The sequence below is a fragment of the Gossypium hirsutum genome, chromosome A06, assembly GCF_007990345.1.
Source record: "Gossypium hirsutum isolate 1008001.06 chromosome A06, Gossypium_hirsutum_v2.1, whole genome shotgun sequence".
Lineage (NCBI taxonomy): Eukaryota > Viridiplantae > Streptophyta > Magnoliopsida > Malvales > Malvaceae > Gossypium > Gossypium hirsutum.
The window spans coordinates 32,071,718-32,099,558 of NC_053429.1; the positions used below are offsets into that span (position 1 = coordinate 32,071,718).

Consider the following 27,841-nt stretch of genomic DNA (forward strand, 5'->3'; position numbering starts at 1 on the left):
TGATTCCAAGCCCCGTTTTTAATGTTCTTTACGTTTTTGGAATCCCGGAAGCTCGATTAAGCTTATGTTAGCAATAATTCAACCTAGGGTTTATATTTGGAAAAATACCCATAGGTGAAATTTGTGTATTTGATGTTTTATGATAAAATATGAGGTTTTAAATTATGTTAGACAACTTGTACTACTCGGTTTTGAGTGAAAACGAGTAAAAGGGCTTAATCGGCAAAAATACCTAATAGTCACAAGTATATGTTAGAGAGAGAATTTGATGTTGCCATAGAAGGGAAAAGTGACCAGCATGTTATAAAACATAAGAATAAGAAATAAAGTTTAATTCTCGAGCCTAGGGGCAAAAGTGTAATTATGCAAAAGTTTAGGAGCAAAAGTGTAATTTTTCCAAAGTTCGTATTAAATGCTATTTTGATGAATGTATGTATTAAATAAGATTAATTTGGCATTATAGATCAAGAGAAACGAGATTCAAGTCGCGATCGAGGAAAAGAAAAGATTGTGGACTAAATTGCAAAATCTTTATATTTTGGTACCAAGGTAAGTTCATGTGTAAATAATGTAGCATAATTGTTATTTTTAAGTTATTGATGTTAATTATATGATATGCTGACTTTTTTAATCGTGAAATATTATGCTTTGTGGTTAATGTTGAGTAATATGCAAATTATGTTTACTACTTGATAAATATGAATTGCTACCGAGTATCGGTTCCGATATTCCATGGAAGACGGCAAATGTGAGATCGAGGGAAAAAGCCCGTTTGAACCTTAGGAATAGATTAGGATACAAGTGACATGTCACTAGGATGGTTGAGCATCCGAACTCGTTGAGTTGAGTCCGAGTTCACCTATGGATGAGAATGTCCGAACTCGTTGAGTTGAGTCCGAGTTCGTGAGATGTAACTAGGCATCCGAACTCGTTGAGTTGAGTTCGAGTTCACTTATGGATGCGAACGCCCGAGCTCGTTGAGTTGAGTCCGAGTTCACTTAAGGGCGGGTTACATGATTTCTTGATTACATATGAGGCACTTATGTGCAAATTATCCGTGTATCCGAGTTGTATTCCGATGTGTTCAACGGGTGAAATTTCTAGTGAAATGGAAGAACACTTAAGATGCAAGTGACGTTTTGGTAAGTGTTGTGAAATGGACACTTTGGACAGGTATGTTCTTAACCCTCGGGCTGAAAATAGATACAACAACGATAAGGTGGTAAGATGATGAATGATGTTTAGAAATATGACATATGTTTTGGTGATACCATGGTAAAGTTGTTTGGTATATTTGTATTGTTATGTTACTTGTTATTTACATATGAACTTACTAAGCATTTATGCTTACTCCTTCCTTTTCATTCACTGTAGTTTTGAACAAGCCGGCTCAGGAATCGGGACAGGTCGAAAGTTCGATCACACTATCCAAAGGACTTTTATCTTTGGTAAATGGCTTGTACAACTACTTAAGTATGTCATGTATAGCAATATACTTATTTTGTGTAAATAATTTTATGATATGACCATGTTTGGTTGAGAAAATGTTTGATATTGATAAGTCATGGTGATGGCTAATTTAGATCATGTTTGATATTATGGAAGTTTAATAGGTTATCTAGTTCATAAAAATTCATGGAAAGATGAAACTTGCCTTAAAACAGAATATTGCTGCAGCAATGACATGAATTTGAAAAATCACTAAAAATAGTATAAATGGAAATAAAATAATGAGTAAGTTATGAAATTGAAGCTTAATGAGTCTATTTTCATGTGGATTGAACAAAAGAGGCATATAAATTATATTTTATGAGATATTTAAACTTTTGTGAAACTGGGCCAGAGTGATTTCTGGATCCCCTGTTCTAACTTTAAAAATTCATAATAAATTTTAAAAAAATAATTAGAATTTGTTATTTATATGTAAAGATTCCTTATTTTAGTCTAGTTTTAATAAAAACAAACCTCGTAGTCATTTAAATTCTGTATAGAGAGATATCTGATTCGTAATACACAGATGGTAGAGCAGTCAAACCCTGAAACAGGGGAGACTTTAACTAATAAACTGTATTAATTGGCCGAACCAAAAATTCTAGAAAAAAATTTGTAAATAGATATATGAGTCTAGATTTAGGAAAAATTTACGAATCTTGATTTTGAGTTTCGTAACTTGAGATATGATTTTTCTTGTAACTATGACGCGGGTAGTTAGAAAGCTGTGAATGTAGAAACAAATGATTTGAAGTTCTTAATTTGATAAATTATGTTCGGTAACCCCTCAAGCTCGACTCCGGCGACGGTTTCGGGCGTGGGGGCGTTACAATGAGCTTCAAGTAGAATCTTCTATAGCAGTTCTGAGTTCTTCAGTACACATATTCTGCCTTTGAATAACAGTCAACCATCAAACCCAATCTGAAATTCTGAATCGAGATTCAACTCACACTGTTCTCATTTAGCTTGTAATTCTTCATATCCCTTCTGAGTTTCATAGAACTGTTGCAGAAATGTCGGTTTAGCTTTTAATTCAACTATAACTGAACCATCTTCAGAAAATGATTACCGAGTATTCGTTACTCGTAAAGAAAATAGAGACTTTTTGCTTAGAGCATTAGCAACCACATTGGCTTTTCCCGGATGGTAGTCAATAATAAGATCATAATCTTTCAATAATTCAAGCCACCTATGCTGTCTTAAGTTCAAGTCTTTTTGCAACATCAAATACTTCAAACTCTTGTGATTAGTAAATATGTGACATTTTTCACCAAACAAATAATGTCTCCATATTTTCAATGCAAACATAATAGCTACCAATTCAAGATCATGTATTAGGTAATTTATTTCATCTAATTTTAGCTGTCTAGAAGCATAGGCTATTACTTTTCCTTCTTTTATCAATACACATCCTAAACTATTTAATGATGCATCATTGTAAATTATAAATTCCTTACCTTGTTCAGGATGAACTAACACAGGTGCTTCAGTCAACAAGGTTTTAATCTGTCAAAACTTTACTGGCATTTATCAGATTACTCAAATTTTACATCTTTCTGCAGCAATCGAGTCATTGGAGAAGCTATCGTTAAGAACCCTTTAACAAACCTTCGATAATATCCAGCTAGTCCCAAAAAACTTCTAACTTCAGACACATTATTTGGAGGTTTCCAATTAACAATAGCTGAAATTTTATTTGGATCCACCCAAATACCTTTATTAGATATTATATGTATGAGAAAACCAACTTCTCGTGGCCAAAATTCACATTTACTGAACTTGGCATATAGTTGTTTCTCACGCAAAGTTTGCAACGCAATTCTTAGATGATTAGCATGTTCATTTTCATATTGATAATATACCAAGATGTCATCAATAAATAGCACCACAAACCTGTCTAGATACGGTTTGAAAATTCTGTTCATCAAATCCATGAATACTGTAGGTGCATTTGTCAAGCCAAACGACATTACAAGAAACTCATAGTGCCCATACCTGGTTTTAAAAGCTATTTTTGGCACATCTGAATCTTTTATCCGTAGCTGATAATAACTAGAACGAATATCAATCTTCGAAAATGCAGTGGCACCTTTCAACTGGTTAAACAAGTCATCAATACGAGGTAATGGATACTTATTCTTTATTGTGACTTTGTTAAGCTGCCTGTAATCAATACACAGTCTCAATGATCCATCTTTCTTTTTTACAAACAGAACCGGTCTACCCCAAGGTGAGAAGCTAGGTCGAGTGAAGCCTTTATCAATCAATTCTTGTAACTGTGCTTTCAACTCTTTCAATTCGATAGAATCCATTCTATAGGATGCTATGGATATCGGTGTTGTCCCCAGAATAAGATCTATAGAGAACTCTACTTCTCTAATCGGTGGTAAACCAGGTAATTCTTCCGAAAATACATCAAGAAATTCATGAACAACCGGCACTGACTGAATCTTTGACTCAGATACTTTAGTATCCAACACATGTGCAAGATAAGCATCATAACCTTTTCTGACATATTTTTGTGCTGATATTGCTGAAATCACAGTAGATAACGCATCTAGTTTATCAGATTCAACGTGAAGTAACTCACCATTCTGATATTTTAACACAATGTATTTTTGTTTACAATTCACTATTGCATCACGCTGGGTTAGCCTATCCATTCCTAAAATCACATCAAATTCATCAAAGGGTAACAACATTAAATAAGTTGAAAAGCAATAACTCCTTATCATCAACGAATAATTTTTACAAATTTTATCCACCATAATATTCTAGCTTAGGGGGTTAGAAACATTAACCACAAATTCAGTGAAATCAACAGGTAAATTTTTAACAGACACTAAATTTGTGCATATGTATGAATATGTGGAACCAAGATCAATCAAAGCAGTAATATCAGTATTAAGAAGAGAAAAAGTACCAGCAATGATGTCTGGTACAGAGGTATCCTCTATTGTAAGTATAGCTCCTCCAGCTAACAGGTAAATATAGTGGATGAAGCTACAGGTGTCTATTTGATACTTTTCCAAGATATAGCTCCTCCAGCTAACAGGTAAATATAGCCTAATGTAGATTTCCTACTACCTTGGCACTTAGTGAAATCAGAATAAGAATACCCTACAATCTCCAAAAGATTTGATCTCCTATAAGTAAGCATATAATCTTTTGGTTTCTGAAAATATCTCATAACCCTTTTGGTTGTTATCCAACGGTCTATAGTAAGGTTGCTTAAATATCTGCCTAACATCCCAACAATGTACGCAATATTCGAACGCTTACATACTTGAGCATACATTAAATCCCAACAGGTGATGCATAGGGAATCTTTTGCATTTCCTAAATTTTAAGGTTACTTTTAGGGCATTGAGTAAGACTAAATTTTTCTCCTTTAACGATAGGGGTGTCACCTGGTCTACAACTTTGCACGCCAAACCTTTTGAGTACTTTATCGATATAGCTCTTTTGTGACAATCCAAGAATATCCTGAGATTAGTCTCAATGTATCTAAATTCCTAAAATAAAAGAGACGTCCCTAAGATCTTTCATCTCAAAATGCTTAGATAGAAACCTTTTGGTCTTGTGCAATAAACCTATATCATTAGCGGCAAGTAAAATATCATTGACATATAGAACCAAAAATATGTACTTACTCCTATTGAAATTGTGATACACACAATCATCAACAATATTCATCTCAAAATCGAACGAAACAATACTTGATGAAGCTTGTAGTACTATTGCCGAGAAGCTTGTTTAAGTCCATAGATGAGTTTTGTCAATTTTCAAACCATATTCTTTGAGTCTTCCAACTCAAAATTTTCTAGTTGCATCATATAAATTGTTTTTTCAATGTTGCCATTAAGAAAGATAGTGTAATGGCCTAAATTCAAGGTTATTGGAACAATGGTTTCGAAACCATAGATCCGATTTAAAGAGAAATTTATTTCAATATTTTTGCTTGAAAATTGATATGATAGGAAAATCGTATGAAAATATTGATAGAAAAATTTTACCAATTTAGTGATTAGATGGAAAAAGAAATTATTGAAGAAATTGGGTAAAAACAAGGTATCGTGACATCTATCTCATAAAACCGAGTCAAAAATAATTTTATAAATATTTATGAAATGTTATTAATGTGGTATTAAAATTTCGTTAAGAAATTTTAATGTTTGGGTAGTCAATTAAATGAAAAGGACTAAATTGTAATAGGTGTAAAAGTTGCTAGAATGATTAAATAGCTTAAGAGTCTAATGAGAAAGGATTTAAAAGGGAATTAGACCCAAAATTTATTTGGGCTGGACGGCAAGGGTATGAAATCAGCAGAAAAATTGATAAATTAAGGGTAAAATTGGAATATTGCAAAATTAACTAAATAAAGCTAGGACTAAATAGGAAATATCTAGATTTCTCTTCATTTCTTTTCAATTCCAGCAGCTAAAAACGCCATAGGAGGGTTATCTAAGCTGGTATTCCATACTTTTTGCACCAAGTGAGTTAATCCTTGCCTTTTTCTTGTAATTTTTGTGTTTTTAAGACTTTTACAACTAGGTCCTACTATTAAATTCATTAGTTTTTGATTTCATGGATGATATTGAAGGTCACCATGGTTTAGTGCTGTAAGATTATGATGAAATAGAATGAAATTAAAGCTTTAATTTGTTTATGAGATGATTTTATTAGGTAATTTCAATAGAAATTGATTTTTAGGACCTAATTGTAAAAATGCTTGGAATTAAAGTCTATTGCTGAAATTCTGATTCCTAAAGGTTGTAAAATAGTTTAAGGTGATAGAATAAAATGTTAATTGAGAAAAATCAGCTCAATTGAGAGGCTAATTGAGTAGGGATGAAATTATCATTTATTAAAAGCTTAGGGGAAAATGGTAATAAACAGCTTGCACAAAAACAGTTTGGACAGCAGCAGTAGACTAACTTTGAAAAATCACCATAAATTGTATAAATTGAATTAGAAGATGAAAAAAATATAGAATTAAAGCTTATTGAGTCTAGTTCTTTATAGAATAAATAGTGTAAGCAATGGATTTGTAAATTTTGAGATATAATAAATTTTGTGAGACAAGGTCAATGAATTCGGGTTCCCCTATTCTGAATTTGAAAAATCATAAAAAATTTAATAAAAACAATTATGGGCTTAAATTTATATGTATAGAATCCTTAATGAGTCTATTTTTAATAGAAACAAACGAGAACATTATTTGAATTCTGTATGAAGAGATAATTAATTTTTAGTGAAGAAGGGTCAGAACTGTCGACAGCAGAACATGGGTGACTTTAAAGAATAAACTGTACTTATTGGATAAATCAAAAATTCTGAAAATTTTATGGTAAAAATATATATGAGTCTAGTTTCAGGGAAAATTAACGGATCTTAATTTGGAGTTCTGTAGCTCAAGTTATAAATAATTTAGTGACTATGACTCAAGTAGACAGCTTTGAATGAACTATAAATAATAGTTGAATTATAGAGAATGTTGCATATGAGCATGAAATGTATTAAATTGATAATTAAATTTATTTATTTAGATCCGGAAGATTCAAATACGAAGCTAGATCGAGGAAAGGAAAAAGTTCGGGATTAGTAGATTTTTATTGTTTACAAACAAGTATCAAGGTAAGTTCGTGTAACTTGAATTATATTCTTAAATGCTTGAAATGCATGTTTTTGATATGAATATTATTTGAATGTTCATTATATGGAAATTTATGAAATATTGATATATTTGATAAAATGGGAAGAAATCTCGTTTGAATGAAAGGAAAATTCGATGATCTCTGAAAAGGAATTGACGGTAAAAAGGATCTAGCCCGGACGGGTGATCCTATCCTGATATAGCCCTCCCGAAGAATATGTGTAAAATGGATTTAGCCCGGACGGGTAATCCGAATTAGGGTCTGAATTTAGCCTGGACTAGTAATTCAGATCCAAGCTCATTAGAGTAATTGTCGTTGCAGGGGATTTAGCCTGGACTGGTAATCCCGACAATACTCTATGAGTTTATATTGTAGGGGATTTAGCCTGGACTGGTAATCCCGCTGCAAGGTTGAGGTTCGCGGGAGTGTGCTATCTGAAATGGATATGTGCGCACATGAATATGAATTGACGGACCCGGAATTGTACAATAAATGTGTACCTCTGAAAATCCATCGAAATTCCGATAAATTCAACGGGATAAATATGGAAAAATAACAAGGAAATGGAAATCATGGTATTGACGAGCTCATCAATCATGGTATATATATTATTGATACATGGAAATTATTGTACTAACTTGAATGTTGAGTTTGTGCATGTTAGGGTAATAATGCATTGAATGGATATATGAATGTTTATTATATTGTATTGAAAATATTAGGTAAGTATAATTCTTGTTACATGAGCTTACTAAGCACAAAGTGCTTACCCCGTTTCCTTTTTCCCTGTTTTGTAGTATTAAGAGCTCGGAGGTCGGATTTGGTCGGAGACACATCACACTGTCAACCTCAGGATTTCGGTATATAAAGAAACTTTATTTTGGAAATCAATGGCATGTATAAGCTAACAAAGTAAATGTTAATGTGAAATGAATGTAAAGTTAGCCATTAGTATGGTTAACAAACCTGGTTTTAGATATGTGATGATGTTATCTTATAAATATGCATGAATTTATCTTGAAAATATGTTGAATTGATTTGGTTGATGTGGATTGGTCTCGATTTAATATTGCAGGGAAGGTTAGATATTTATAAAGGGGCTATATTGAATATAAAAAAAAAATTAATTCGTAAACTCCGGTAATGCCTCGTACCCTATTCCGGCAATGAATACGGGTAGGGGTATTACAGATAGTCTTAACATCCATCTAATGTAACTCAAGATCAAAATGAGCAATAAGCGCCATGATTATCCTGAAAGAGTCTTTCGATGAAACTGGAGAAAAAGTCTCAGTAAAATCAATTTTTTCTTTCTAAGTATATCCTTTAGCTACAAGACGCGCCTTATACCTCTCCACATTACCATTTGTATCCTCTTGGTTTTAAATATCCATTTAAAACCAATTGGTTTTGCACATTCAGGTAATGGGACAAGTTCCCAAACTTTATTGTCTTGCATAGACTTATACTCATATTTCATGGCATAAATCCACTTTTGAGAATTAGAACTTTTCATGACCTGATGAAAGTTTATTGGATCATCTTCCATCATTCCATTATCATCCTCATATTCTTGGAGAAATACAACATAATCATCTAGAATAACATTTCTCCTTTCTCTTGTGGACCTTTTTAATGGCACTTGTTCTTGAGGTTGTTGAGTTTGTTCTTCTGGAACAATTACCTCATCTTGAATGGGGAGTTGTTCAACATTGTCTTGTTGAGGTTCTGGATTCACTTTTTGATAAATGATAGGTATGAGAACTTGAACATCATCAAAAGTGATAATAGGAACTGAGTTAGAATCAATTCCTCCTCAAAAGCAATGTCTCTAACCTTATTTCTCCCCCCAAACTTAATATCCTCAAAAAATGTTGCAGTTCCCATCTAAAAAAATTCCTTATTATGGGATTATAAAACTTACAACCCCTAGATCGCTCAAAATAACCATTAAAATAGCTGCTCGCTATTTTGAAGTCCAATTTCTTTTCATATGGCCTAAAAGCCTTACCTCAACTAGACATCTTCAAATGTGAAAATACTTTAGACTAGGCTTTTAACTTGTCCAAAGCTCATAAGGTGTTTTTGCAACTGCTTTATTGGGTACTCTATTTAGAATGTAAGTTGTTGTCTTTAATGCTTCTCCTTAGAGGAACCTTACCATATCCTTAAGAGTCTTGTTTCATTTTTCAGCTACAACATTCATAGTAGGTGATCCTAGCATGGTGTACTGTGGGATAATACCACATTCCTCTAGGAATTTTGCAAATGGTCCTGGACATTGTTCACCTGAGCCATTATATCAACCGCGGTATTCACAACTACGATCAGATCTAACGTTTTTAATCCTTTTGTTGAGTTGATTCTCAACTTCAACTTTATAAGCTTTGAACACATCTAGAGAATGAGATTTCTCATGAATGAGATATAGGTACCCATAATGTAAGTAATCGTCTATGAATGTTATGAAATATTGTTGACCATGTCAGGATGTCGTAGGGAATGACCCACAAATACATCTATGAATTAATTCTAAGACGTATGAAGATCTGTTGGCACCCAATCTCTTGGTTTTGGTCTGTTTTCCTTTAATGCAATCGACATAAACATCAAAGTCTGTGAAGTCAATGGCCTCTAAAATACCATTAGACACAAGACGTTCAACTCTAACTTTTGATATTTGACTTAAGTGCTTATGCCATAATGATGCTGAAGTTTCCTTATTTAATTTGCGTTTAATACCACGTGATTCCACATGCAATGTTTCGTTATAGGATGCAACTGTTTCTAGCAAATAAATGTTGTCATAAGTATTTAAATAACCAGTTCCAACAACATTTAAATTTAAAGACAAACTAAATTGATTGTTTCCGAATGAATAATAATAACCAAATTTGTCTAACGAAGAAACAAAAACTAAATTCTGTCTAAATGACGGTACAATAAAAGTGTCTTTTAAATCCAAATAAAAACCAGTTCCTAATAACAACCTAAAATGCCCAATCGCTTCCATCACCTACGAAGATGTATCTTTCACCATCACTTGGCTTTTGGTAATTCAAGCAACCCTACAAAGAAACACTTATGTGAGTAGTAGCACCAAAATCTATCCACCAAGCGTTTCTAGGTACTGAAGTAAAATTAATCTCAGAACAGACCAAATTAAGAATTATACCTTTGTTGAAGTTAAATTAATCTCAGAACAGACCAGATTAAGAATGATACCTTTTTTTGCATACCAGGCATGATATTTGGTACAATCTTTCTTCACATGTCAAGACTTGTTACAAAAGAAACAACTCTCTGTAGCGTGCTGTTGTTTCTTTTAAGCTAGACCCTTAGCAGCTTCATTATGATATTTTCTTTTCTTACCCTTGTCTTTAAGGGCATTGGCCAAATGAGTACTTTCAAACTTATCACACTTCAACATGATATATGTGATATGTGATAAATTGGAATGAACAATTCTTTCCTAAAACATGTGATAAGTTACACAAGAGTATCCAAATGAGTTCATACTGTCATGTTAAATAGAATGGAGCAGAAGGGTTTGAAGTGGCAAACTTTGGTGATGTTGTAGTTGTTGACTTATTTCAGTAGTCATGTAATTGTAGGAGATAAGATCTAACTAGCATCCCATGTCTAAATGCTGTTGCAACCATTTTGTGGAAAAAAAGATATGTTTGAAAATTTGTATGGTTTTGTATTGCCTACTATCCCAAGGGAGAAATTTTGGTTAAAAACTAATATGAGACCAATTGACCCCCCTCCATTCCAAGGAAAATGTCTAGGAGACCAAAAAAGAACAGAGGGAGAAAAGATGGAAAGAGGAGTGGGAGTAACTTGTCTAGAAGAGGAAGGAAGATAAAGTGTCGTAAGTGTTTCATAGTTGGACACAACTTCAGAAACTGTCAGACCTCATCTATTGTAAGTGTTTTGATGACTAAGAATTTTAATGCAATTGTTGGCTAATTTAAGACCTTCTAACATGTTAAATTTGTAGCGTACACCTCCACCAGCTCTTACTCCACCAGCTCTATCAGCTCCTTTTGATCCTACTCTACCAGCTCCTTTTCAAACCGTTGCATTTGAAGCATCTATATCATCACCATCAGCTCTTTCAGCACAACTAACTCCTCCCACCATTCCAACCTCTTTAGCACAACAAATACTTACAAGACTTCATAGCAGGAAAAAATAAGTTGTGCAATGGATTGGGTTATACACTGATGAGAGGACAGAGATGTAAATTTTGAATGTAAGTTACCAATTGTTGAATTGTTATGCTTATTGTATTTTGGTTACATGTTTTTTAATTATGTATTTTATGCATTGCAGCTTAGTATGATAGGAGAAATCATGGTGACTGCCCCAACCAAGTGCACCAATAAAAGGAAGGGAAGCGATAACAAAGAAACTACTGGTAGGACTTAGGAAAGTAGGAACACAAAAGAAGCTAAGTCCAAAGATCCACCCAGGAACAATCGTAAGCCATAAAGATAATTGATGTCAATATGATTTCGTAGATGAGTTATGAATTCTATTTTTTTGTTTGTACCTTCCAGTTGGGTTCAGTTAGTTAACATACATGGATAATTTGATGGTCTTATTTTGTTGGATCATTTTGATAGTTCTATTTTGTTAAATAATTTTATGATGGTTGTAGATTTTGGCATTTGCATATACTTTTACAACAACATAAAAATGTTTTCCATTTAATTCGATTCATTCATTCTTAACAAGACCTGCAACTAATACATGGACAACATTTCACCATCCATAAGTAAGATAACCCAAAAACACCATTCATGATACAATTAACAACAATTTATAAGCAACTATTACTTTGTTGTTCCTTGACATTTTAACCTTCTATAATGTTATCTTCTTTTCCAAATGAGTTACATTTAATCGCATTCTTTGCATTTTGTCAATATTGAGCTCATCGTTCTCAAGTCTTAATCTCCTGTTCTCTGTCAATAGCATCTTATTTTGAAGTATTATTTCATCTATTATGCATCCCTATTCTACTGCAGTTGAATCTATTCCGTTATAGTTACCTTCAATCCACCGAAAAAAAGCACAACCTTTGGTCTTCATTTCTCACATACAACAACAACAAAAAAAAATCAAAATATTAAAAAGCTAAGAATACATCTTAAACCCAAATTGCAACAAAATGCCAGTATATACAAAACCCTTTGTTTCTTACAAACCCAACTATGACAGACCAAAACACAAACCCTAATTTATCTCTTTTAAGTTCACAAACCCAAAGAATTTTCTCTCTTGTTCTTTGGAGTATTCGCGTTGCAAATGAGAGCCCTTAACCCACAATGGTAGTACAGAACTGTTTTCTGCGCAGTTGATTTTTTGTTTGTAGAAGAATACATGGTGGAGACGTGAAGGAGATGGAAAACGAACGAGAGCACAAATGGATGAACAAAAAAGGAAAAAATGAAAGGAAAACGAAAGGAGAACGAAAGAGATGGGAAACAAAGAAAGGAAAGGAAAAACACATGGACGAATGAAAGAGGGAAATATGAAAAAGACGGTAGAGAAAATGAATGAAAAATGGATAGTAGTGAAAAATGTTGAAGACGATGGTGAAGAAAAAATTTAAAGGAAGAATATTATGGGTTAATATTATTAAGTAATAATATTTAAAATAATCTGGTAAAAAAATGAAACATGGGTCAAAAAGGTATTGGGAGTGTTACACGTGGCAATGCACGAGTGACTAGCGTTGCCACACCAACAAAATCTTAACTCGTTAGGCTCAAGTACCAAACTAGTAAACGAAAAAAAAATTCGAATACTAATCTGAGACAAAAAAAAATCATAGGTGCCAAACTGAGAGAAATGGACAAGTTGGGATATTAATTTTATATTTAACTAAAAAATAATCCAATTTTATCATATATGTTAAGTGATGGACGGCTATGATGAAAAGTTGAAAATGGTAAGCTAGCTTTAGGTGACATGTAGTCACCGCCTTCACTTTCTTCTCTCTTAAAACTCTTTTCTGTCATCGAACGCTTTACAAAAAAGGAGAAAAATAAAAAAAAAAATTGTCTTTTTGGTGCTTTGAAATTGCAAAGTAGAAAAATGGGAATTCCATCAGAAATAAGGGATGTTTGGATACAGAGGAAAAGAAATTCCTTCATAATTCCTTCCCCTGCTGAAGACGAGAAGAATTTGAGAGCCAAGCAATTCTCTCAAGGTTGGCCTTTTTTCTTTTAATCTTTCATTTCCTTCATTTTTTGCAGCTGGAAAATATCGAATTTGAATTATAGGTTGAGACGTAATTATTTAAATGTCTTAGTTTTTGTTTAAACTGCAGAAGGAATTCGTGCCGGTGTCAAGGCGGCTGCGGTCGCCGCCGTTGTCAGCGCCGTACCTACCGTACGTTAACTAACCTCGCTCTTATCGATTTTTTTGGGAAGGATCAAAATTAATTAATCTACATTAATAAATCATTTTTAACTATATTACAAATATCTCATCATGATTCACTGGTACTTCGAAAATGAAAATATCAATTTAGGACTCTGATACTAGAAATCGCCATCTCCCCCATCGATTTAATTATCGGTATCGCACGATCCCAACAAGCGAACCCTAGCGATCTAATTCAGTAAAAGGTAGGATCGGATTAGCTTATAGTTCATTATAAAAATTATATTTTTAAATTTACTTAGAATTTATTTATTTAAAATTATGTGTATGAGTTTTAAGAAAACGGTAACAACCAGAGAAGACTACCCTATCGAATTACAATTCATATAAGTAGGTTTAGAAGGATTTTAATTTTTTTTTCATCAAAAGTTAAAAGGGTATTATCCTGAGAATTAAAATTGTCTCATTGGTTGATGTTTCTATTATTTTTGTCATGGGTTATTGCAGTCTTTTGAACCATAAGTAATGCAAGGTTCATCATTTGTGTGATGATATTGTATCAACTTAGCAGATGTTGAAAAGTTTTAATTCTGACTTTTAGCTTAAAATTACCATGTCTTTTCCATCTAGGTTCAATGCATTTTGAGATTAGAACTCAATTAATTCATTACCTGCATAAGTTGATTGTATGAAACTGTGATTTCATGTCATCCTTATCTCTTTCCAACTGGAAAAAGCTAAAAATCAGGAGGAAAAGTCTGATTTGTCATTCTCCTATTGGAAAGGATAAGGATGACGTGTAATTACAATTTCAAACAATCCCTTCTTGCATAAGTTGTACATAATATTAATGGTTTCCTAAAAAAACAATTCTAATCTTAGGGTGTCATTATCTCATGATATCACTCAATTAGTGAACTTAAGTGCTGACTTTATGATTGCCTTCTAGTTGTATTTTGAGCTCCCCTGATCGCTCCTTTTTTCAGTTGATTGCAGTACGTAAGATTCCTTGGGCAAAGGCAAACCTCAACCATACTGCTCAAGCTCTTATCATCAGTGGAGGTATTCTCGAGTCTATAGCCATGGGATTTTCTTACAAGTCCCAACCTATGAATTCATGATTTATATAAATTGCATCATAGTATTTGGGTGGGTCCATTGATGACATAGAAATAGGAGAGAAATGGGAATGACTTGTTAGTATAATTGATCTTACTTCTTTTGTCAAGCAATAACATGGGCTGTCTTTATTGGTTAACAGCATCAATTGCGGCCTACTTCATTACCGTAGATAAAACCGTTTTGGAAAGTGCTAGGAGAAATTCTCGAGCACAGTTCGACAAAACTGTTTGAATGCTAGAATTGAAGGTATTCAGTGGCGAAGGTTCGCAGGGCAAGTATGATACATGTCAATAAGTTTTAAGGCTGTTGTATGCCATGCATTCACTTTTTTTTCTTTTTTTTTTCTGTGGAATTTTATCATCAATTAAGCAGTTTTAATGTATTTAGGCGATGCTTTACGTTTCAGTTTATAGGCATGAGATTATATAATCCTTTTATGACCTTTAACATGGAACTCAGTTGAGTTCTTTCATGGAGTTTTGGTTGGATTTACTTTGTTTAATTGCATGTTTGTGGAGAATAAAGATGGTGGAGTGTAGCAACAAAGCATGAGCAGTTAAAAAGTATGGCGATTTTATTGCTTTGACATTTACTTGTAATCATAAAGGTTAAATTATGATGTATAATCTTTTCATTTGAGATTTAATATTATATTTAAAATTTAGCATAATTAAGATAATTTAATTCTTTTATTTTTATAATATTATTAATTAGTTCAAAATAATTATCATGAACAATTGTTTCGATTAAAATGTTTACATTGTCTTTTGTGTATGTGTGATTATTCCTTGAGTATTTTAATTCAAGTTTTATTATAGTTTTTTTTTTCAAAAAGGAAAAATCATTAATTGTAACATTAATAAAAAAATACCAACATATCCCAAAAACATAGGAAAGCTCAGTCAATAAAGGACATGGTATGTATGTTTAACCAAACCATATAAAAAAAGAGCAAACTATACTTGCATCAAGCCTCGACCGCTTGAAGTAGAGCAATCAAGCCACACTGCGGAAGACTTCAACACGCCAGAATAAAAGTTGCAGGGAAACAAAGTGAACAAATCACCTTAAATCATTGGGTCCCTTTCCGAGTCCTTGCTCTGGTGGTGATGAACACAAAATTACGAACCCGAAAACAACAGATGTGGAATTGCTAGGAAACAAAACAACCGAAAATGAGCCACAAAGGACTCGATAAAACGGAACACAAGGGATCTGGGAAACACGAGCCTTTAAGTCTCGAGAAAACCTTGTCAATAGAGGACCCAAAGGAAACCTCTGGTGATCATTATTATGCCGAGAAAAGGAAAACAAGAGTGGGAAGAGAAGAGAGGAAGAGATAGAAGAGGAGGGAACAGGGGAAAGAAACGGTGGGTGGAGGAAAGGGGCAGGATGGGTGGCAGCCAAGGGTTACCTAACCACCAGAGAGTACCGGTTGGTGAATGAGGGGAAGACCCACCAACGCAAGACCCACCAGCAAAGAGCAAGAAGAACAGGGGAAGAAAAAAAAAAGAAACGGGTAAGAGGAGGTAGAGGGAGGGAAGGAGAAAGGGGGGACCAAAGGGCCAGCGACGGAAATCGGCAAAAAAGTTTCCTTCAAGCTTACAAAATTAAAGAGAAAAATAGATAGACTAAGAGAGAAAAATTGGGTTTAATCCCATCATATGTAGTTATCAGATGCAAAGTTTTATTCTATTTTTATTTGATTCGATTCTAGTTTGTGACTAATTTGTACTTGTAAACTCTCAAAAAAGAAAAATAGAAAAAGAATTCACATCCATATTTTAATCAAAATAGTTAACCATGTAAACTATTTGTTCTAACTAATGACATAAAAATAAAAATTTAAATTATTCCAAAATAAAATAAAAGAGTTCAATTCTAAAATTGAGCAGAACCAAAGCTACTTTGAACTAATTACATATGATTGTAACATGTAAAAATATAAAAACATGACACAAATATACGGATATGTATGGTCCTCTAATCTCAGCCCCTTGCCAACACTAATGAAGAATATATTACACAAGGTAATTTAGTTGCCACATATGCTTTCAAATTGGAAGCCAAAAATAATAGCAATTCTTATACAAAGCGAAACAAGAGGCACAAATAATAAGGAAAAGAAAATAATAATTATTGGCAAAGATGACAAATGCATCTCCATTTATACAAGTTTCAATCTAATTGTTCCATTTGAAGGGGAAAAAAATTGAGTGCCTAAAATTGCAGGCAATATACCATTTAAGGTATTGTTGTATGTCTTAAGCTTGAAGTTTGGATTTTTAGAAGGCATACCGGTAGATAGCATCAGCTACACCGTCTTCATCATTGCTAACACCTATTACATCGGCCACAGCTTTTGTTTTATCCGATCCATTGCTGAGAGCAACTCCTAGAGATGCTAACTCAAGCATTTCCATGTCGTTTTCACCATCACCAATGGCCATTATCTATGGCCAAATAGAAGGAAAAAGGAAATTTTGATTAGAATTATGGGCTTGGATGACGGGTGTCTCTAGCCTTTACGTGCTGACTGCGAATAGATAATATACTATTCTAGGAAGATTATTTTAAAAAGGTCAAAATCTGTTGTCCGCCACTATACTTAAATAAATGAAGTTTGAGATTTGATCTCTATACTTGGAAAGTTAAATTCTTACTTTTTCAATTTAAAAATCCTAGCCCAATTGTTGACACCCTTACTACTTTTGGTCAAAATTAATCATCAATACACTCGTGCAATCATATCAAGGGGAGAAGGAAATCATTATGAATTCAATAAGTATAACTGATAGTAAGCAAATTTTGACAGAAAATGCTAACTGTGTCAACTGTTGGATTAGAATTTTTAAATTGACAAAGTAAAAGGACTTTTCTATTAAGTACATGGACTGGAATCTCAAACTTGACAAAAGTATAGCGGCTACTGACATATTTGGACCTTTTGATGTATTGTTTTCATCAATTCAAAAGAAAACAATGCAATAGTTATGCAAGTCTTTCCTTGAATATTACCTTAAGCAGTGCCACTATGCACAACTTAACATTTTCCTAGAATTATTAAGGTCAACATTGGTAATGCCATTACATTTGACTATTTGAGCTAAAAAATGCCCGAATCATCAAAGCATGAATGCTGCATTTGCTGTGTGTATGCAAAATCAACCATGGGAGTGCTGGTTTCTGTTTATTGAAGCAAATTGCGTGAACAGAAAGAGAAAAGAAGATAGGAGTCCTGTACCTCCTTTGAACTGACACCCAAGTGATCAAGTAGCAATTTTACTCCACTCCCCTTTGATGTCCCAAAGGGAACGATTTCAAGCATGTCTGATACAGCTTGGACAACACTAGCATGATCTTTTGTTGCTTCCGACCAGTATGGACGCAAATTAGTTGCTATTCCCTCAGCAGTGTCAAAAAAGATCAGCTTCTGCAAATCCAGAATATGTGATTAAATTAGGACCATATTCAACAAAATTTACAAAACCTACTGGGTACGATTATGTACTGGAAACTGAGTGAAATTGAATAATACTTGAACAAAAAATCTTAAGCACTATGCTATTCTTTCTAGAAAGTGGTTTGGTGTCAACAGAACTATCATATACTTGCATTTATATTAGATTCATAGAAGCTAATTGGCAGAAACTACCTTTTGTAATTGCATTTAGGATTTTATGCAGGATTAAAAAGTAAATGCATTTTGGTACACATGCTAGGATTTCTCGAAGAATATTGAAGATTGTGGTCATTGAACTAATAACCAGACCCACTCAGAACGAATAATAGACAAAAAAATCACCATAGCTCCTTTTTTCCTTCTCTGCTGCAAGCAAAAACAATGAGCCTTGCAGACAAAAGATAGAGTCGTAGTACTTTCTATCTATGCTTTAAGCATGAACAAGAGACTAAATCTCTGACTCTACCTGTATGTCGGCAGCAGTCACCAGATGCTCAACTGAAGGCATGATCTCTGCCTGTAAAAGTTGTTATGCGTATAATACACAACATAAAAGTTTAATGGTCAACAAACAAAATGTATTAATACAAGGAAAAAGAATATGACAGCATATGGTACCTTTGGTTCATGATATACAGTATGTAGCGTGTCAACGAGAGGGTGATTAAATAAGGTTAAACAGCAATCCTGGCAAAATGCAACCAGAGGAACCTTATGTTCCAAAGAGTAATGGCCAGCCTGCAAAATTTAAGAAGAGTTGAGATATAAAACAATGGATTCTTTTATAAAGGATCTTACATGAATATTCCTTATCAGGGCATTAAGCATTTAGTATCTTTGATTCCTTTTCTTTTGGGAAGGGAGTTGATAAAAATCATTCCCCCAATTCCCTTGATGTTTGAAACAGCCCACCCAAAATTCTCCGGTCATTCCTAGGAGTAATACTTAGAGATAACAAGATGAATAATGGCTAATGGATCCTTTTCCTTTTCTCCCTCTGGAGTATTGTGGGACAGGAGAGGAGTAAGAATATCCTTACATTTGGCAATGAATACTATTAAACAAAGTCCTATCTAAACCGAAATGAGAATAAATTGCAGCCACTTGCAAAAAGACTGTTCAAATTAGAATGAAATAAAATCAAGACTTTGGAAGAGAATACAAGAATATGATATTTTCCAGATAAACTTGGCAGAATCAGTAATATCAGTAAAGTAATGAAATAGCAGCAAAAACTGTGGTCCTCCACAGAAATTTTGGGTACTATCATCAAAGCAGTTACTAGTAACTAGCACACTTAGCTCAACAAATCTACAATCTGAAAAACAATTCATAAAACTTCATAATGTGAGATTTCTCTCCAGTCCCTATGGGGCAGACCCAGTAACATCTTACTAAGACAATGAAAAATTAATATGCAAGTTGCAGAAAAATGGCCAATGCTTGCAAGTATTCCTTTTATCTATAAAAGAAACCATAATTCTGAGTCAAAAAATCAGTAGCCCCAAAGAAAGTTGAAACTCCAAAGTGTTACAATAAGAACTATCTGATCTTCAAAGAAAAGAAGTGATACCTCTCTGCAAACATTTGGATCTAAATTCCTTTTAAAAATTTCTCGACCATTTATACCATAAACCAGCAATCCCTGCAACCAAGAAGAAAGAAAGCAACTGAGTCAACATCATGGTAATAAAATAAGCTGCCACAGATTTGCAAGCAAAATAATATGCAGAATCAAAATTTACATTGTATTCTAGTTGGGTTAACTGAAAATTTGCTAGCAGAATTTTACCACACACGCTTTATGGTGAATTCTCCACAAGTCACTCCATATTTTGTCGCATATTACTTCTTATATTAATATCTCAATGGAAGGAAAATAAATTCATTGAGAAATAAAAGTAAAACAAAAAAAAAAAGCAAGAAAAACATCAAAAAGAGAGAGGACCGTGAAAGTCCAACAATTTTCTCTAACAAGAGGTCCCTTCAACGTTTCAGCTTGGCATCTCTACTCTTACAAACTGATCTAATAGAAGTTCTTATATCATTATAGAGTCAAAACAGAAGCCGTCAGCAAGGAAAAAGGAAAAGTACCTGTAAGAAAACCCCAGGAGAATGCTCAGAAATGATGCCATCTTTTCCAGCTAAATCAACCATCTGCAGAACACTTATTGCAGCAGGACGCGCCTGACAAGCAACAAGTCAGGAATTGGTAACCAATATCTTTGTTAGCAAGCAAAATGCTAGATGGATGAGAAAAAAAAAAAGAAAAAGTTATCCGGCAACTCATAATCAATAGAATGCTAACAGTAAAATTGAGGTTAGAAATATAAGACAAGCATACATATGTTCCAGTTTACTAGATGAAGAAATACAGTGGTAAACTTATTGTAAAATGCCCGTTGATCTTACTTTTCCAGTGGCTATCACAATTTTTAAGCCTCTCGATGATGCCTCTTTCAAAGCTCTTGCATTGGTCAAAGAAACTTGACTTTTGCTGTTCAGCAGTGTGCCTAGCGTTAAAGTTACCAAAGCATTAGATATGGTACTGGAATTAATAAGAAACAGAATTACAGTGGGAATAATCTCACCATCCATATCACAGAAGATGTATTTGAACTTTGGTTTGTAGAATCGAAGACTACCTTCTTTCTTCTTGTCTTTTAACAAACTACCTGTAAGATTATCTCACTTGAAACAATATATTACTATTATTTATTGTTTAGCTTTTGAATCACTACACAAATTGCACATACAAAAAGAATATAAACCTCACAGGAAAAGGGTCCAACTATTAACAAACAGACAAAATAGGATATTACCGTTTGAATTTTCCATATTTGCATTAGCTTCAGCATCATATGCACTGCGTATTAGTCCTTTTCCCTTCCATCCAAGACTCTTCAAAACAAATTCCTCCTCTTCCTCCATTTCTTCCTCAGCATTTTCATTGATTTCATGATCAAAACCCAACAGATGCAGCAACCCATGAACCTGCAAAATGGATAAAAAAGCTGGAGTCACCCTTCAACTACATTAAGTTTTTTGGTATCGATGGTAATTTCTTTAGATTGATTCCTTTCGGGTTTTTCTCACCCCTCTTGTGAAATTCAATCCTACATACCAGTTGTACCTCCCACAAATTTGTACTTTCGGCTTTTCACATACAACAGGGTCAATCTATAGGATTGCTTTTTGAGTGTATGTTGTGTGTTATCTTCTAAAGAAAAGAGTTCTTGAAATTCTATTCATACCATTAGTATATAAAGTTGTTAAATTATCAACAAACATCTAATATAAATAATATGCCCAATATTTCTATCACTCTCAAGTCTCAATCAAATAAATGGAGGAAGTTCAAATTACAGTACCAACCATAAGGATGCGTATTTCATCAATAAGCGTGTGCCCTCTTTCTTCTGCTTGCCTTGCAGCAGTCTCAATGGAAATAACAATATCACCCAACATAAGCTGCAAAGAAAGAAAGAAGGACGTGTCAATTGGTTTCACTCACAAGTTATAGAAAACATTTCAGTCAACAGATATACTTACAACAGGAAGATTAAGTTCAGGAATATGTTCGGACATGGAAAGGACATCGGTAGAATGGTCTTCATCCCTCCATTCCTTATTTAGTTTCCGTATGAACTCATCATTACAAAGGAGTACAGACAACTCCACGCTGTCAAAACCACCTAAATCTCGAATCGAAGTATCTCTTGTTTTATAATTTGAATCCGTTATACGGTCAAAAGCTAACTTCATCGCCATTGGCACATTAAGACGAAGTAACTCCGCAATGCTCTGGAAAATGTACGCAGCAATAAAACAAAGAGAACAGTTGGAATGGCCTATGTAATTTTCTTCTCTCTCTCTTTTTCATTCTCTCGAGAAACTAATATAAAACTCGTTAATACTAGTAATATAAAGAAACCTAAAATAAGTAAATAAATAAAAAGCACGAAAATCGTATGATTAGTACTCTTTTCTTTTATTTTCTCGAGAATCAAACAGTAAAGTAGTTAATAGTAGCAATTTTTCAAAGGTAATTGTAAGGTATGAAATATTATACCGAAATTTCTGGATCATCAGGTAACTCTTCTTCAATGCAAATGCTAACACTGAGCTCCAACTGCTTCTCTTTACTCTTCCCCGGCCTTCTTCTCATCTTACGATACTCCTTATTCGAACCCGAGACGATTCGCATTGGCTTCGATAGCCTCCTCCCATCTTCTCGGCACAAAGCGTGGAATCTCCGGCCAAAGAGAGAAGATTTCGACGAGGAAGGGACAGCAAAACGAGCCGTGCAGCGCGTGGGAGATATATTGAAAGAAGGGCGGGAGATGGAGAAGGTAGCTGGGGAGCGTTCAAGCGATAAAGTGGCGGCGGCGCGTGAAATAGCAAAGGCCATGGCGGAAGAGGGGGGAAGGAGGAGAGAACGGAGGAGAAAAGAGGAACGAGGGAGCATATAGACGCTTTGTTTCTCTCGTTAGCGAAGAGTAGTAATAGAAACAGGTTGCTGAGACAAAATCCGAAATGGTGGGGTTACTTAAAACTAGGACGACGTATTCAAAGTTTAAATTAAAACATTAATTAAAAATATATAGATTATTTTAAAAAAAATTTTATATAACTATTCCCAGCTCCAAGTTACATAAATTTTTATAATAGACAATTTATATCTAATTGATATAAATTGTTTTTTTACTAATAAGTAATTAAATTTGAAAATTGTAAGTTAAAAGTGTTATTTTTTTTAGAATGGTTATTTGTATTTATCAATCCCACCAATCAATTTGCATCATATGTCCAAGTAGAATATAGTATTTAATATTTAAATAATTTGATTATAAAATTAATAAATTGTTTATAATTTAAAAATTATGCCACCTATATTTAAAAAATTACTTCATTTTTTCAAAAAAAAATTAATAAAATGCTTATAATTAAAAAATTATGCCACCTATATTTAAACAATTAACTCATTTCTATATTCAGGAATTGAATCAAAATTCATCTAGCCTACTCTTTTTCTTTTGTTTCACTTTCATGTTTTCAACCAGCTTCATCTTCTCCCCATTTTTAACCATGATTCCATCTCCATAATTATATCCCACCACCAAAAACTAATCACTAAAAACTTATCGCCCATCTCCCACAATTATGAACATCCTCTTATACTCAAAATTCTTGGCTCTATTGAAAAATTTCACATTATTTTATTGTTATATTATTTGATAAAATATTCAATTTTCCCATATTTCCTTGTTCTCCCACTATGATTCACTTACCCATAAACCCCACCAATCAATCTTTCTTCATCAATGGCCTTTGCTACGTGGGCATCCCTCATACTAAAAAAGGAGAGGATTCTAACCTGAAAGTATCGAGTGAGTGAAGCTTAACATCAATGGCCTTTGCTACATGGGCATCCCTCGTACTAAAAAAAGGAGAAGATTTCTAACATGAAAATATCGAGTGAGTGAAGCTTAACATCAAAGGTTAAAGTTAGTAATTCTCTTTTAAGTCAGTGGCTATAGAGAAATTAGTTTAAGTGTGAGAGAGAGGAAAAAATAAGATTAAAGAAGAGAAATTAGAACGTTTCTTTTTTTGTATAAAACAAAATTGAGAAGAGAAAAGAGAGAGGAGAAGAGTTGACTAATGCCATTCTTTAGGTCAAAGAGGGCCAATGACAATGGCAGCTAGGGTTATATTTGGGATTATCAAGAAGAAAAAGAAGATAAAATAAAAAAGAAAAGAAAAGAAATGGTAAAAAATAAAAAAGATAAGGATTTTTTTGGGGTAAATGTAGATAAAACAATAAGAATTAAATTGCTATCATTCTAGGCACTACAAAACCATGATGGCTATGGGAAAACACAAATTCTCAGTTATTGAAGTTGTAATTTGATCTGCTAATCGGTTCCCTTCATGAAACACATGCTTGAGCTTAATCTCCCAATCACAAGCAACCAGTTTTATTATGTTCCATAGCACAACATTATCATAATCCATCTCGCCCTTTATACAAATAAGATCCAAAGTTGCTAAATTGTTCATTTCCGGGATCACCCACCTCAGCTACATCTTCATTGCTAGCATCAATCCATCATAGATACCTCATAATTCAACCTCGATAGTACTACAAATCCCTATATTTTGTGCAAAACCAGATGGCCAAACACCATTCTCATCTCGGATAGAGCCTCTACTTGTTGCATAACCCTTCTCAAGCTGTCGTACACCATCTATGTTCACTTTAGTCCATCCTAATTTAGGATGCTACCAAAAAATTTGATGCCATGTCATCTCCTTTTCTCTGTTATCCAACCCATCTATATTATGATGAGCAACACATAATTCTCAAATCAATCGTCGTGCCTTGTCTAACATGCTTTCCAACTCAGAGAAATACTTATAAAAAAGAACTTGGTTTTGTCGCAGCCATAGACACCATCATATCAGGCCGAAAACCACATCCCAATTATCATCATTCAAAGTAAAATATTCCAACCAAGTTATATTGGCATGAATCCAATCAACGAAATTAAGGGCTAAGAACTTATTCAATCTGTCATTCTTCACCACTCAGCTCCAAAAACTCACTACTGGCAAGCACCAAAGAAATACTGTCACCCGTTGTGACCCTCTAATCTTCCAAATCGTCTACACTATTTATCACTACCCCAACCAGGTTCCTCACTCAACAATTCATGTGCTGACTTAGAAGTGAACATGGATCATTTGTTCCATCTCCAACCAGGTGTATCATCAACATCATCATCCACTATAAGCAACTTAATTGCTTTGATATGTGCAATAAAAGACAACAGCATCATAGATTTGAGGACATCCAATTCCCACTGTAACAACTCTTTTTTCGTGGTGTCGAAAATAATAGTTTTGGGACCACAATTTCGATGAGTGAGTCCATAAATATTATTATTTATATTTACGAGTCAAATATAGTGTTATATTGAATTATGATATGTCAACTTTACTAATTGGACAGTTAGTTAAAGACAAGTGGTTTGACCCTAAAGTCAATAGTGTTGAAAAATAAGGTATCAGGACCTCATTTTCATAAATTGAGCCTGTAAATATTTTTATTAAATATTGACAGTTTTTATATATATTAATTGACTTTTGGATAGGTAATTTTACCAAATTAATGATTAATTAAGGTATAAAAACTAAATCATAAAACCGTAAAAATTAATCGCTATTGATTTTTATTAGCTAAAATGCTTGATTAATAATTGGTTAAGGTCTAAGTGGCAATTTTACCACCTTTTTAATATGGTTGGACGGTAGTGCTAGTTTTTCTTAATGAATTTTTTATTAAGTTAAAATGTAATATTATTAAAACATTAAAAACATAAAATAAACTTACCTTCATTTATTTTGCTTCACCATCAGTGAATGCTCAAACCTACCTTTTTTTTCAGTTGAAGTTTTCATCCCCCGCATGTGTTCATATTTAAGGTTTGTTTTTCGTAAATTTTATGTTTTTAATATCATTATAGTTTAGTTTAACTAGTACGGGTACTAAATAATAAAACTGTTAAAATTTTGAAATGTTGCCATTGATGGTTTTTGATTTTTTTTTCTGTTAAATAGCTTGGTTATAAGCTTAGATTTAATTATGGGCTAAATTGTAAAATGAATTTTGTTAGTTTTGAACTTAGAGACTAAAATAAAATTTTTTGAAAGTAACATGAAATTTCTATAATTTTTGAATTTAGAGGGTTGTAGAAGAATGGAATTGAAATTGAATTGAAGAATGGAATTGAAATTGAATTGAAAAATGAAGCTTAAAATTTAAAGATATAGCTATTTCGATTTTAGGGACTAAACTGAATAAAATGCGAAACATTAGGGAACTTTTGTAAAATGGAATAAAATTGATATATTATGGTAATAAGCTATTAAAATATATTCAGAATTGATAAAATTGATATATTGTGGTTATAAGCTATTAAAATATATTCAGAATTGATAAATTGAAATGAATTATTATAGATCGCAATATGGATCAATCGGATGATAATCGAGAAATAGGAGAAGTTACAAATTAGTCCTCAACTTCTCATTGGTTGTTGTTTTCCAGGTAATTTCATATGGAACTTACTTTATTCTATTATTATGTTTGAATTGTGTGCTTATTCCTATTAATTTTATATATATAACTGTAATTTTATTAATACGACATATACTGGACTAAATTGTAAAATAAGAAATTTAAATGATAATAGTGAATAGATGAGTAGTATTGACTGATTGAAGTTATGATATGATTGAATGATGTATGTATGATGATAAACCATCGTAAATGTATGCGAATTGTTATCGAAAATACGAAAAGTGAGTATATGACTATAGAAGTTGAAAATGGATTGAATACAAGGAATAAGGCCCATGTGAACTTAGTGAATAGCTAGGATACAAATGACATGTAATTAAAGTTTAAAAAGTAGCATGTACTATGCAGCGGTGTTGGATACCTTACCGATGGCTAAGGTCCTACGTTTGTTGTGGATTCTCCATAGCTCGTGTGAGCAGTATCGAGTAAAGGTTAATGCTCTTATTTATAGCTCACGCAAGCAAGGATATTTACAGCTTATGTGAGCAATCTTATCCCGTGTGTCCGAAGTATATTTACTATAATTATCCAAGCAATAAACAGATTGTGAAAGTGAATTAGTATAAAGGTTCAAAGACGTATTAAATGTTGTACATGAGTTGAGTATGTTATTTGTGTTTCAATTCTTGAGTATATTAATTGTCAGATAAGTTTGTGTGATCTTTATTTGGACTAGTATTTGTTTATGCCATGTTGTGCGTTTATAACTTGTAATTAAATCGTTATGAAATAATGAATTGGTCGTGAAGGACAAATTTGTGAAATGTTATATGATTGTTGAAAATGATGGTTCATGAGAATGTATATGGTTATTGATACATGCACGGATGGGGTGAAATTTATTAAATTTCATTCACCGAAGCTACCAATTTTTAAGATTGAGAAATTAGTAGACTTGTGATAAATTTTTAGATGGGATCCTATCATTTTTAGGTTGATATGTCTTATGGCATTTGAAGATCTATCTCTTATCTTCGAAACGCACTTTGAATCACTCAATTTTGAGTTCGAGAGCTCAAATTATAACTGTTTTAGTGAAGACTGTGCGAGCAAAATTTCTAGACAGGATTATGACGAGAATTACGAGTTTTGGGCTTTTAATTCGAGTTTAAATCATACTGGGTTTGGGTTTTAGGCTTAATTTTTATTATATATGAGCCCAATATTGTATTTATCAGGTCTTATTATTTTATTATTCCAAAATTTTAATAATTATTAAGTAGTTTAAGTTATTTAGAAGTTTTATGCCAACAAGAAAGTTTAGTTTAAAACTACTTCTTGTTTAGATTAATTAGAATTCTAGTATACTTAAGAGTTTTATTTAGATTTATTTAGCTAGCCTATATATAGGCCTTTACATTGTACATAAATGACAATTGATTATTATTCAACTTCTCTTTTGAGTTGATAAATTCACTTTGAGTTTTCTTTTCAAGAATTTCTCTTAAGTTTCTTTTAGAAGAGTTTTAACAACCTTTTCAGATTGTGAGGATCATTTTCAAATTTTTTTCTTACCAAGTTTTCTTTCTTAGAGAGGAAACTAGAGCTGCTTGAAGGGGGTTGTGG

General features: G+C 33.2%; 2 protein-coding genes across 2 annotated transcripts; one reads left to right on the top strand and one right to left on the bottom strand.

Moving 5' to 3' along the window:
- The first annotated feature begins 13,097 nt into the window (after nucleotides 1-13,097).
- LOC107897084 (early nodulin-93) lies at nucleotides 13,098-15,339 on the top strand. Its single transcript, XM_016822423.2, has 4 exons — nucleotides 13,098-13,371; nucleotides 13,492-13,553; nucleotides 14,534-14,609; nucleotides 14,809-15,339. The coding sequence occupies exons 1-4, from the start codon at nucleotides 13,257-13,259 to the stop codon at nucleotides 14,898-14,900; spliced, it is 345 nt and encodes a 114-aa protein (XP_016677912.1). The 5' UTR covers nucleotides 13,098-13,256; the 3' UTR covers nucleotides 14,901-15,339.
- Nucleotides 15,340-16,785: 1,446 nt separating this feature from the next.
- On the bottom strand, nucleotides 16,786-22,812 carry LOC107897085 (endoribonuclease YBEY, chloroplastic). The gene is made up of 12 exons (XM_016822424.2): nucleotides 22,205-22,812; nucleotides 21,685-21,936; nucleotides 21,508-21,603; nucleotides 20,955-21,126; nucleotides 20,724-20,807; nucleotides 20,545-20,645; nucleotides 20,227-20,319; nucleotides 19,706-19,777; nucleotides 18,751-18,870; nucleotides 18,599-18,649; nucleotides 17,914-18,102; nucleotides 16,786-17,122 (listed from the first exon to the last, which is right to left on the bottom strand). Exons 1-12 carry the CDS (start codon nucleotides 22,598-22,600, stop codon nucleotides 16,955-16,957), a joined length of 1,794 nt encoding a protein of 597 aa, XP_016677913.2. The 5' UTR covers nucleotides 22,601-22,812; the 3' UTR covers nucleotides 16,786-16,954.
- Nucleotides 22,813-27,841: the final 5,029 nt, after the last annotated feature.

Excerpts from the sequence above, each read along its gene's own strand:
- LOC107897084 (XM_016822423.2), top strand. The coding sequence starts at position 13,257 with ATGGGAATTCCATCAGAAATAAGGGATGTTTGGATACAGAGGAAAAGA. Across the intron at positions 13,372-13,491 it reads AGCCAAGCAATTCTCTCAAG|AAGGAATTCGTGCCGGTGTC; the intron begins GTTGGCCTTTTT and ends TTTAAACTGCAG. Across the intron at positions 13,554-14,533 it reads TTGTCAGCGCCGTACCTACC|TTGATTGCAGTACGTAAGAT; the intron begins GTACGTTAACTA and ends TCCTTTTTTCAG.
- LOC107897085 (XM_016822424.2), bottom strand. The coding sequence starts at position 22,600 with ATGCTCCCTCGTTCCTCTTTTCTCCTCCGTTCTCTCCTCCTTCCCCCC. Across the intron at positions 21,604-21,684 it reads CTGAACTTAATCTTCCTGTT|CTTATGTTGGGTGATATTGT; the intron begins GTAAGTATATCT and ends CTTTCTTTGCAG. Across the intron at positions 20,808-20,954 it reads AAATATGGAAAATTCAAACG|GTAGTTTGTTAAAAGACAAG; the intron begins GTAATATCCTAT and ends ATAATCTTACAG.